Source organism: Sapajus apella, unplaced genomic scaffold (assembly GCF_009761245.1).
Source record: "Sapajus apella isolate SASKATOON/1434 unplaced genomic scaffold, GSC_monkey_1.0 scaffold3, whole genome shotgun sequence".
NCBI classification, from domain to species: domain Eukaryota; kingdom Metazoa; phylum Chordata; class Mammalia; order Primates; family Cebidae; genus Sapajus; species Sapajus apella.
Window position 1 is genome coordinate 30,586,436 of NW_022436943.1, and position 13,023 is coordinate 30,599,458.

The window sequence follows — 13,023 nt, forward strand, 5'->3', positions numbered from 1 at the left end:
TATGAATACACCCTGGCTTACTTCCCCCATATTAATCAATAAAAATCCTTTTTCACCCATATGTAGTAGCATTTTTGTTAAAGCCTCAGGTGTGATTGTAATTTGTGTCATGGAATTTCTCTCTCTCTCCCTTTCTCTCTCTCTTTCTTTCTTTCTTTCTTTCTTTTTCTTTTCTTTTCTTTCTTTCTTTCTTTTTTCTTTCTTTCTTTTCTTTTTCCTTTCTTCTCTTTCTTTCTTTCTTTCTTTCTTTCTTTCTTTCTTTCTTTCTTTCTTTCTTTCTTTTCTTTTCTTTTCTTTTCTTTCTCTTTCTTTCTTGTATCTGCTATAGGCTAATCAGGATCTTTGTTCTAATCCTTTTATCATAGGTATATAAAACTGAATTGTCTTATGAGAAGACATTTGATGACTCCAAATCACATTCTCTTATTTCCTTGACTTCTCTACTTTGGGGATTGAACATTTTATTAAACTTTCAGTTGGTTTTAAAAGTAAACCACTCAGCTTATCATATGTTTGGTTTAATTTTTTCTTTACAGTTTAAGAAAAAAAAATCATATTTTCTTTTGTGTCTTGTACCATGACAAAACGATTGATTTGGATGAAATAAATCTGTGACAAATCATACAAACCAGGTACTAGAGACATTCATTGCATTTCTTTTCTTTATAGGTCCTTCCAAACTGAGTAACTAAGAGATTTGTGCATCATTCCAGAAGCAAAGCTAGCATTTTTAGTGGTGTTGTCGTCTTGACCTGCTAGTTCCCTGTTCTGGAATCAAGAAGATACTCCTCAACAAGTTGCTGCAATGTCTGTATCTAATATATCATGGTGAGTTAATGGCTTTCTTAAATGTAAATAAATATATATCATGAGCAATGTTTTGTGAAGGAGTTGTACTGGCAGAACTTGGGCAGATAGAAAACTTAAAATCTGGTTTCCAAAGATTATTGTCCCATGTTAGGGTAAGGAAAGAAATCTAGGATTAGAAGTCTGACACTTTCAGTGCTATGATATCTGGGGACTCTGGAAAGGACTCAAACCTTACACTGAATCCCAGTGACATCCAATATATTTCTTCCCAGCATACCATAGGAGAGAGAGAAGTAATATAATATCTTTTCAATATTCCTTGCTATAAGGTAGGTGGGTACCAGAGGGGTAGATATTTGCTCATCAGTACTTCTTTTCTTTAGGTTTTGTATTGGAACAAATCTACCCAGATTAAAGTGAATAGAACTTAAATATGGAAGAGAGAAATTTGTTATAGATGCATATCTCTAAATAGCTGGCATTCTGAATAATCTTCGACTTTTAGTGCATGTTTAAAAGCTGTTTGGGATTTTTAAAAAGTGTAAAGATATTTTTCTGACAAATAGTGAGCTTTTCAATAGCAATGAAGAGCAATGTTAGCAGGGATAAATTTGAAGGTGTCTTATTGAACTTTGATTTTTTTATGTAAAGAGATGTATAAGTGACATTTATACAAATTCACAGTATTCAATAAGTGAATATAAGGAAAATGTGGTAATCTTTTCCATTTCTTTAAGAACCTGTTTTATCCTTGCTCTTCAATTTGTGCTGGAAATGTAGATAGCATCAGATTTAACAGTTGTTATTGGCTCAACTTAGCTCCATAAATTTATTTGTAATGAAGTAAGCAATTTTTTTAGGGCAACGATATAATTATTTGTATGGAGTCATATTTCTGAAGGACCTGCTTTTCATGGACTCCCTAGAAGATAGCCTTGGATCTTTTGGCCGGGGTGCTAGGATCTCAGTCTGACAAAAAAAAAAAAAAAACAAAAAAACAAACAAACAAACAAACAAAAAACCCGAATTAAGCTGAAGTATAATAAAACAGAAATTGTATTTAAATTGTGAATTATTACTGCACAGTATGTTTTTACTTATATTATGAAATTAAGTTATTAAAAGTTTTTAAAAACATCATCTTCATAGCACTTGTGAATCCTCTGAAGCTCCTGAGAGACCTTGACACATTTCCTTAAAGGAATTATACTCCTGGCAAATTGTGTGTAAGAGATGAATTCTCAAAAAGCAGGCAACATGTCAAAGAGTGAGGAGGAGGTGGGAGGGGGAAGGAAAAGGAGGAGGAGGAGGAGGAGATTGAAACAGGTATGACTGTTGTATTTCAGGAGAGTGTGCGGCATGGCCTGGTCACAGACTCAGGGCAGGACTGACAAATAGGTCTGACTTCGGTGCATCTCAGTGCATACTTTTATTAACTGCTTTGATGTGATGTGAGGAGATGATTGTTGCTCCAAAACACAGTGAACTCCACAAAGTGGGAGATTGCATGTCATGGTTCCAGCCCAGTTGTCCAACACAGCACCTAGAATTTAGTAGATATTCTGTAAGTGCATGCCATGGAAATGAGTGAAAAATTATAAAGGAGGCAATTCAATGGTAAATAAACATTATCCTTCTAAAAGCTTTAAATTATGAGGCTATCTTATAGAATTCATCTATCTGGAATTTGTAAGAACCCTTTCCATGTTACAGGCTCAAATTTTATAGAAATGATTCTTGGATATTTTTATCAGCACTGCCCTGGAGTCTAGCTAGTGTTCTGCATTAGATTTCAATGCAGGGAGCTATTAATTTGTTTTCCCAGTGTCGCCCCATCATGCAGCTGTGAGATGTTTGGCATCTTCATTCTCCCTCTTAGCATTTGGGTTTCCCAAGTGTTAACAGCAAAGGAAACAAGAAAGTAAATCTAAAACATGAAAAACAAGTCACTGATTTATGTCACTGATAAATAGTTTAGACATCCTTAACCTTCTCTTTTTCATAATAACCTTTGTAATTCTTCTGCATTCCTAACATCTAGTTTATATTTTGGGGATCATTGTTTTATAAATATTTTAATAAGAATGAATAGTAACTTATCATTACATTAATTTAGTTAAGTTATTCCAGTCCCTCATCAGACTCTCTGTTTTGAAATCTAGAAACTAAGACATGAAAATATTGACTGATATGGGAAAATTAACTAGGCTGAAGGATTATTAATTTAAAATAAGACATGCAACATTTAAGTGTATGTGATGCTTGATTTAGCCTGACTAGTGCTTTCTCTGTGGAAAACTACAAACTAAATCCGAAGTTTGACCGATAACCATGTAATCATAACAAGGAGAGCTACGTGCCACCAGTGTTCAAAGGATTCAGGATAGAGTATACTTGGCAGAATATATCTATCAATAAAGGATCCATCTGCCAAACAGAGGTGAGCCTCGCAGGGCTGCTTCTTTGTTTCTAGGAGTTGGAGCAACACTGCCAGTGTTTGCCCCTGTGATTCTGAGTTCCACTTCCACCAGACTCCCTCTGCTTGTCTTTCTTGTCAATGTTACCACTGTGCTTCTAGTCAAAATGTCCTGCAATCTGTGAACCGTGTAGTCTGCCTAACCTGACATTGTATTACTTGACTATATCCATGTGTTGATTTTAAAATGTAACTCTGAGGTTAATGTCGGGAGTGCAGGATGCCTGTTGGGACTCACATCGAAAATCTAGGAATTTTAAAAGTATAGGCTGGAATAGTTATAGGCATAGTAACAACTACCTAAGCAATTCTCCCAGCTTTAAAATATCCTATATAAGAAAGTTATCTTTTTTACAAATTAAAAAACTTTCTTGCTGTAATAGTTATATGTGTGATACGTGAAAAAATATATATAAAGTAGTTTAGCCATTTCATGTAAAATCTAAGAAATATATTTAATCTAGGAAACTTCCAAGTTTCCAGGAAACTACAGTTTCAGTTGGAAAAAAGGAAGAGTGGAACTTGATTGTTTCATGAATCTTCCTATTTAGTAGATAATGATCGGAGAGAGACAATGAGTAAGTTGATGCTGGTTGAAATAGAAACAAAGGGATGTGCAGAATCTGTTGCAGAAACCCAAAACAGGTGACAGGTTCCAGCCTAATCTGAGGGAAAGAATTGTTCCTGGTAGCAGGAATAATTAACTGGAGACAAAATACTGGTCACCATATGTACAGTAACACCAAAATTGTGGGAACTCAGGGTGTAGTAGGGCCTGGGGAGTAGCAAGTAGTTGGTTTAGTAGTGGAAGGTCTCAGTATGTCAATAGAGATCCTAGTAGAGGCTCAACTGATTTTCCCAAATGACATCTTTTTGACCCAAATTATTTTTCACCATGATGCTGAAAACACTTTAATTTTGGTCCCATATTAAAGACTGGGCAGCATCTTGCGGAGGCAATAGTAATTCTACTAGAGCCATGTATGGGAAAAAGAAGTTGCTGGATGAAGGTAGAATCCAAGTAGACACTCAAAACTTAGTGAGCATCTATAATGTGCCATACCCTGTGCTAAGCACAGGGAAACAATATGGGTTAAAACTTATGATTGCTCTTTTTGGAGCTCATTTATAAGCCAGAAGACTGATAAGTGATCAAGTAACTCTGATCTAATGTGATAAGTGCTTTAAAAATAAAAGTAGAGTGTGTTTGAAAACAAAATAGATATTTGTTTTTCCTGCTTGGGATGAAATAACTTATTTTTCAGAAATACAAATATATCTCTTGAATTTATTCCTAAATATAAAGAAATAAACTAATTTCAAAGGGTCAAACACTACTGAAAATTATAAAGAAGAAACTAAAAATAACCTAAATCCTACCATTCGTAGAAAACTATTGTTTAAAATGCTTATGTATATTACTTTCTGCATATATTCACATTTTTTTTTGCAAAATTAGACTCAAATCATGCATGATACTTTGCCACCTTGTATTTTTAGTGAACAGTTTCTACAGCCCTCAGTCCATTTGGTGGATATAAGAGCCATATCATCACCTATAGAGGCTGGTGTATCAGTGCATGGCAGTAGTTTGTTGACTTTACTGTCTAAGCTGGACCATCAGATATCTTCCGCTTTTCTTTTATACGATTGTAAATATTTCTGCTGTGGGGAAAATTATTCAGAGATTACTGGATCACAAAGTACCGTGTGATTCAGGGTATGCAGCAGAGCCCCATCTTGTTGCAACTACCTGGATAGTAGACATCAAGGCCCTGGAAGAAATAATGTGTTTCTGAGAAAGAGTCTTGTTAGTTCATCATCTTTTAGTTAATTTGAGAAAAGGGCCTATTATGTATGCTCACCCGTTTCCCAGATTTAATTCCTTATAAACATTGAGTAACATGCTGGTAACTAAGAAATATTGCAGCTGGTTAGAAGAATTTTATCAGACGTCAACAAAATATTCTGTTTTGTATGCCTACAGATTGGAAAAATAACAAAGCCTAAGTTGGGTAAGTTATTAATGTTTTGACTGAATTTAGAAACGGTGAATGATCTTTGTTACATATGTTTATCATTTAAAATACTATTATGATTCTTGGCAATTTCAATAACACTTTAATAGAAAATAAAAACATTTTAATTATTCTCTTTATCCAAAAGTAATAATATTTTTGGGCAGACACAGTGCCTCATGCCTGTAATCCCAGCACATTGGGATGATGAGGTGGGTGGATAACTTGAGGTCAGCAGTTTTAGACCTGCCTAGCCAACATGGTGAAACCCTGTCTCTACTAAAAATACAAAAAATTAGTTTGTGTGGTTGTGCACACCTGCAGCTACTTGGGAGGCTAAGGCAGGAGAATCACTTGAAACCAGGAGGCAGAGATTGCAGTGAGCAGAGATCACACCACTGCACTCCAGCCTGGGTGACAGGGCAAGACTCCATCACAAAACAAAACAAAACAAAACACAACAAAAACCAATATTTATTTTAGAATTTTAGGGTTGAGAAAATGCAAAATTTGAAATGCAGAAAATTTTCTTCCTTTGATTATTCACATTATTTATAATATTTATATCTAACATCTTATTTAATGAATAAATGAAGAAGTTGAATCATTCTATATCATTATTGGCACCTCACCTGCATTTAGGAGGAGAAAATTCTGGAGAGACAGAAGCAACCACTTTTTTTAAGGAGGGGAAATGGGGAAATCAGATTCTTTTCTCAAAAATTGCTATAGCTACTCTTCTGCAAACTACTTGTGCTGTTTATGCTGCTAAATTGCAGGCTCTCAGGGACAGTACTAATGTATTTGCAATGGCAGAGGAAGTTGAACTGTCTCTATTTTTGGAACGATCAGGATTTGCAGGGGGAGCAATGTGCATAAATAGAGATTGTAAGGGAAGTCTTTAGTCCCAGTTTTATAAGGAAAAGTCAGAATTGTGAAGGGTCTATTGTCGAAAAGGAAAAAAATAAGAGAAAGGTTAGGCATAAATATAAGGCTGATATTTTTAATTAAAAAAAGGAGTCTTCGGTGTGATAGGAAAAACTTACTTGTGAGATAAAATATGAGTATTTCTCAGTACTAAGTTCATGTTGAATGAATGGCTGTTCTATTAAGGTACTGAGAAGACAGTGGGTTTGAGACCCTGAAACCAAAGAATCCTCCTGCTAAGTGGAAATGATCAGCTTGTAAAGGAGTAGAGATAGAGTAGTGTAACTAACATTTAGGGCAGCATAAATTAAGAGAAAATAACCTAGGAAGAGAAGATAAAGAATAGAATAGCTAAAAAAAGCTCAAGAGGAATGAAAAATGTATCCCCCCAAATTGCATAAAACTTGAAGATAAAGCATTGGTATTTGGGTTAAAGTTAAATTTAATGAATTCTGCAAAATGTCAATGTCTTTCTATTCAAAATATGCCTTTTCAAATTGAAATCCCTTTATTAGGAAAATGATTAATACTATTTTGATTTGGGATTGACACTTTAATTAAATACACTGCATTTTTAGAAACCTCAAACATTTTTTGGCGTTCAGCTATGTGCCTTTAGAATAGCTTTTTAAAAATTAGGCATTTATAGGAGACTTGGATATTTTTCTTATATCTCCCTCAAATTATTTGTCCTTGAATAGGCAAATAATTAGTAAAACACTATATTTTAATTTTGTCCTTAAAAACTAATGCCAACTAGATATAAATCACATCCTTGAAAATAATTGCTTAGTAAGTTTTGGTCTAGGTAGAGGAGTTTGATTACCTGTGCAGTTAATGAGTACGAGGTTGCAGGTTCAAACCCCACAAGGACTAATGAGTTCTATTCTCTTTCTTGGCCAAAGCCTACTGGACCTGTAACCTTGACCATCCCTCCCTCCCAAACTAAGTAATTAGAAATAGTCCATTGTTCATCACCAGCTTATAAACAGTATTGGGGAAAAAATATAAACATGAAAATCAAGTGTTCTTCAGGGGTTGATAATGGGTTACATGTATTGTCTCCCTTTTGAATAACATCCAGGTCAAAGAATTTAAATATATGCTCTAAAATTAGCCTTTCCATCATTCTCAAATGAATCATTTCTGTGGAAGATCTACAGTGAATTATCAAACCAGTATGTCCTTAGACTGTAGAAGCTTTAACATAAAACTGGACAGTCCATTCCAAACCTAAAGGCCGTAGTTTCTAAATACCAGCCATTTGTGGACTTGAACAATTAGGTTAAAGAACAGACAATAATCTTTGAGATAATTTTAGTTATCAAAATAGTTATATAGGCTAAGAGATGTTATTTTCAGCATGATCAAATAAAATTGAATGTCAAGTCTTAAACATTATTCTCCATAAGTATATAAAATTATCAACATTGTTATCCTTATCAACATTGTGTTATCCTAGTATACATTCTCCATCTTCTTTTATGATTACATTTTATTTGTTTTTAAAATTGTAAAAAGATTTCAGCTTGATTACAAAACTATTCCAGTTTAATTCAAGAAAAAAAAAAACACTTTTCAACACCATTATATGGTCAATAAAAGAATTCAGTGCATTCATTTACACTTAGATTTGTGTTTCACTTTTAAGAGTAGGTTCTTTGATAGGAGCTTTGAGAATAATTTGAAGTTAGTTTATGGATGAATGCTAATTTTAAAATAATTCTCACACAAATAGAGATAAATTAATATAATTTGTTTCTAAACTAGCAGTATATTTTTATTACAATTTGAAAATATTTATATTGATTAATTTCTTTATTCAATGAATTTTTGAGCATCTACATTGTACTATTTACAATTTTCATTGCTGTGGAAAGAATGTTGAATGATACAGAAATTTCTGCTCTCCCGAAGCTTACATTAATTTTTATCTATTGCTGTGCTGAAGACAGGTATAGATAAAAAGTATGTCAGCATGACAGATAGTGATACTTATTTTGAAGAATAAGCAGCTCAAAAAGATAGAGTACGATGTTAGAGGGTGGGAGAGTTGGTATGAAGAAGCTCCTCAGAGGTGACATTTAAGCAGAAATGAACTATACAACTCTTATAGTTGAGGAACACCATTTCGGGCAGAGGAACACCATTTCGGGCAGAGAAACAGGGAGGACAAAGAAGCTGGGACTGAAAAGTATCTGGTAAACCTGAGAAACTGTCTAGGAAGCCAGGTAGGTGGAAAATAGCTAATAAAGGGGAGAATCCAGGAACTGAGCTTAGAGAGGTAGCAGAGAGGGATGTAGGTCAAGACAACGACTAGAGTATGTTCTAAATTTGATGGGCTTACTAGGTTACAGGTGAAAGGTCGTATCAAATGTAAATTTAGAGAAATTCAGTGATGGGAATAATTGAGTGTTGAAAGCAGAGTTTTGACACAATCTGATTTCTAAATCCAAAAGGATTTCTCTGTGTTCTTCAAAGCTTATGAAAATAATTCATATTGTATTCTTAATGTAAACATATGGCAGAACAATAAAAGATACCAAGGTAATAGAAAATCTTTTTCATGAATATAATCAGTTTCTCATTATTATACATTTTTAAAGATTCAACAAATCTGACACATCTGAATAATTAAGGGCATGATATATGTTTTGTTTTACGCATGTTTAAATTATTTTTATTTTTTGTTTTTTCTTTTCTTTTTTTTTTTTTTTTTTGAGTCGGAGTTTTGCTCTTGTTACCCAGCCTGGAGTGCAATGGCGCGATCTCGGCTCACCGCAACCTCCGCCTCCTGGGCTCAGGCAATTCTCCTGCCTCAGCCTCCTGAGTAGCTGGGATTACAGGCACTCGCCACCAGGCCCAGCTGATTTTTTGTATTTTTAGTAGAGACGGGGTTTCACCATGTTGACCAGGATGGTCTCGATCTCTTGACTTCGTGATCCACCTGCCTCGGCCTCCCAAAGTGCTGGGATTACAGGCATGAGCCACCGCGCCCGGCCTGTTTTTTCTTAAAAAAGGGGAGGGGGAATACATGTGCAGAACGTTTGGGTTTGTTACATAGGTATATGTGTGCTATGGTGGTTTGCTGTACCAATTGACCCATCCTCTAAGACCCAACCCCCAACAGGACCTGGTGTCTGTTGTTTCCCTCTCTGTGTCCAGGTGTTCCCAATGTTCAACTCCCACTTATGAGTGAGAACATGCGGTGCTTGGTTTTCTATTCCTGTGTAAGTTTACTGAGGATAATGGCTTCCAGCTTCATCCATGTCCCTTCGAAGACATGATCTGATTCCTTTTTATGGCTGCTTAGTATTCCATGGTGTGTATGTGCCACGATTTCTTTATCCAGTCTACAATTGATGGGCATTTGGGTTGGTTCCATGTCTTTGCTATTGCAAATAGTGCTGCAGTAAACATACTTGTGCATGTGTCTTTAGAGCAGAATGATTTATATTCCTTTGGGTATATACCCCATAATGTGATTGCTGGGTCAAGTGGAATTTTTGGTTTAAAATCTTTGAGGGATCACCACACTGTCTTCCACAATGGTTGAACTTATTTACATTCCCACCAACAGTGTAAGAGTGTTCCTGTTTCTCCAGAGCCTTGTGAGTATCTGTTGTTTCCTGACTTTTTAATAATCACCATTCTGACTGGCATGACATAGTATCTCATTGTGGTTTTGATTTTCATTTTTCTGATGATAAGTGATATTGAGCTATTTTTTCATTTGTTTGTTGGTCACATAAACGTCTTCAAGAAGTGTCCGTTCATATCCTTTGCCCACTTTTTGATGGGTTTGTTTTTTCTTGTAAATATGTTTAAGTTCCTTGTATATTCTGGATATTAGACCTTTGTCAGATGGGTAGATTGCAAAAATGTTCTCCTGTATTGTCGGTTGACTGTTCATTTTGGTGATAGTTTCTTTTGCTATATGGAAGTTAATTATTTTAATTAGATCCCACTTGTCAATTTTGGCTTTTGTTGCAATTACTTTTGGCATTTTAATCATGAACTCTTTGTCCATGCCTATGTCCTCAATGGCATTGCCTAGGTTTTCTTCTAGGGTTTTTATGTTTTGGGGTTTTATCTTTAAGTATTTAATCCATCTTGGGTTAATTTTTTTATAATTTTCTGCATATAGCTAGTCAGTTTTCCCAGCACCATTTACTGAATAGGAGATCCTTTCCCCATTACTTGTTTTTGTCAGGTTTGTGGAAGATCAAATGGTTGTAGATGTGTGATGTTATTTCTGAGATCTCTGTTCTGCTTCATACTTCTGTTTTGGTACCAGTATCATGCTGTATTGGTTACTGTAGCCTTGTACTATAGTTTGAAGTCAGTTGATGCCTCCAGCTTTGTTCTTTTTGCTTAGGATTGTCTTGGCTGTATGAGGTTTTCTTTGATTCCATGTGAAATTTAAAATAGTTTTTTCTAATTCTGTGAAGAATGTCAGTGGTAGTTTGATGGGAATAGCATTGAATCTATAAATTACGTTGGACTGTATGGCCATTGCACGACATTGATTTTTCCTATCCATGAGCATGGAATGTTTCTCCATCTGTTTGTGTCCTCTCTTATTTCCTTGAGCAGTGGTTTGTAGTTCTCCTTGGAGGGGTACTTCACATCCTTTGTTAGCTGTATTCCTAGGTATTTTATTCTCTTTGTAGCAATTGTGAATGGGAATTCATTCATGATTTGGCTCTCTGCTTGCTTATTGTTGGTATAAAGGAATGGTTGTGATTTTTGCACATTGATTTTTGTATCCTAAGACTGTGCTTAAGTGTCTTATCAGTTCAAGAAGTCTTTGGGCTGAGATGATGGTGTTTTCTAAATATAAAATCATGTTGTCTGCAAACAGAGACAACTTGACTTCCTCTCTTCCTATTTCAATACCTTTATTTCTTTCTTGCCTGATTGCCCTGCCCAGAACTTCCAATACTATGATGAATAGGAGTGGTGAGAGAGGACATCTTAGTCTTGTACCCATTTTCAAAGTAAATGCGTCCAGCTTCTGCCCATTAAAGATGATATTAGCTGTGGGTTTGTCATAGATAGCTCTTGCTATTTTGAGATGTGTTCCATCAATACCTAGTTTATTGAGAGTTTTTATCATGAAGGAATGTTGAATTTTATTACAGGCCTTTTCTGCATATGTTGAGATAATCATGTGATTTTGTCTTTGTTTCTGTTTATGTGATGGATTACATTTATTGATTTGCATATGTTGAACCAGCCATGCATCCTAGGGATTAAGCCAACTTGATCATGTGGGATAAGTTTTTTGATGTGCTGCTGGATTTGGTTAACCAGTATTTTATTAAGATTGTTCCTCACCATGTTCATCAGGTATAGTGTCCTGAAATTTTCTTTTTTTCTTGTGTCTCTTTCCAGTTTGGGTATCAGGATGATGCTGGCTTCATAAAATGAGTTAGGGAGGAGTCCCTCATTTTCAATTGTTTGGAATAGTTTCAGAAGGAAGGATACCAGCTCCTTTTTGTATTTCTGATAGAATTCAGCTGTGAATCCATCTGGTCCTAGTCTTTTTGTCGTTGTTGTTGGTAAGCTATTAATTATGGCCTGAATTTCAGAGCTTGTTATTGGTCTATTCAGGGGTTCAACTTCTTCCTGGTTTAGTCATGGTAGGGTGTATGTGTCCAGAAATTTATCCATTTGTTCTAGATATTCTGGTTTATTTGCATAATGTGTTTATAGTATTGTCTGATGGTGATTTGTGTTTCTGTGGCATCAGTGGTGATATCCCCTTTATCTTTTTTTATTGTGTCTATTTGATTCTTCTCCCTCTTCTTCATTAGCCTAGCTAGCAGTCTATCTATTTTGGTAATTTTTTCAAAGATAGCAGCTCTTGGATTCATTTATTTTTGTTTTTGTGTATGTGTGTGTCTCTAGCTTCTTCAATTCTTCTTTCTTCTGCTAGCTTTTGGATTAGTTTGCTCTTGTCTCTCTAGTTCTTTGAATTGTGATGCTAGGGTGTTGATTTGAGATCTTTCTAGCTTTCTGATATGAGCATTTAGTGCTTTAAGTTTCCCTCTTAATACTGCTTTAGCTGTGTCCCAGAGATTCTGGTACATTGTCTCTTTGTTTTCATTGGTTTCAAAGAACTTCTTGATTTTTTTCTTAATTTCATTATTTACCCAGAAGTCAGTCAGGAGCGGGTTGTTCAATTTTCGTGAAATTGTGTGGTTTTGAGTGAGTTTCTTGATACTGAGTTCTAATTTAAATGATTGTACTGTGGTCCGAGAGTATTGTTTGTTATGATTTCAGTTCTTTGCATTTGCTGAGGAGCATTTTACTTCCAGTTATGTAGTCAATTTTAGAATAAGTGTCATGTGGTACTGAGAAGAATGTATATTCTGTTGATTTGGGGTAGAGAGTTCTGTAGACGTCCACTAGGTCCACTTGATCCTAGAGCTGAGTTCAAGTCCTGAATATCCTTGTTATTTTTCTGTCTTGATCTAATACGGACAATGAGGTATTAATGTCTCCCATTATTGCCTGTAATCTGAGCTACTTGGGAGGCTGAGGCAGGAGAATTGCTTGAACCTGGGAAGGTGAAGGTTGCAGTGAGCCGAGGTCACACCACTGCACTACAGCCTGGGCATCAAGAGCAAGACTTCATCTCAAAAAAAAAAAAAAAAGTCTCCCACTATTATGATGTGGGAGTCTAAGCAGTCTAAGTCTCTTTGTAGGTCTCTAAGAACTGGTTTTATGAATCTGGGTGCTCCTATATTGGGTACATACATATATATATACACACACACACACACA

General features: G+C 35.4%; 1 protein-coding gene across 3 annotated transcripts in view; it reads left to right on the forward strand.

Annotated features, from left to right (window-relative positions):
* The window catches only part of OXR1 (oxidation resistance 1), a 479,029-nt gene that overhangs the window by 89,001 nt on the left and 377,005 nt on the right, over window positions 1-13,023 (forward strand). For all 3 annotated transcript variants that reach the window (XM_032246219.1, XM_032246253.1, XM_032246229.1), the window contains exon 2: window positions 670-828. In XM_032246219.1, coding sequence (XP_032102110.1) covers window positions 806-828 — 23 coding nt within the window. In that variant the 5' untranslated portion in view covers window positions 670-805. The remainder of the gene's footprint in view (window positions 1-669; window positions 829-13,023) is intronic.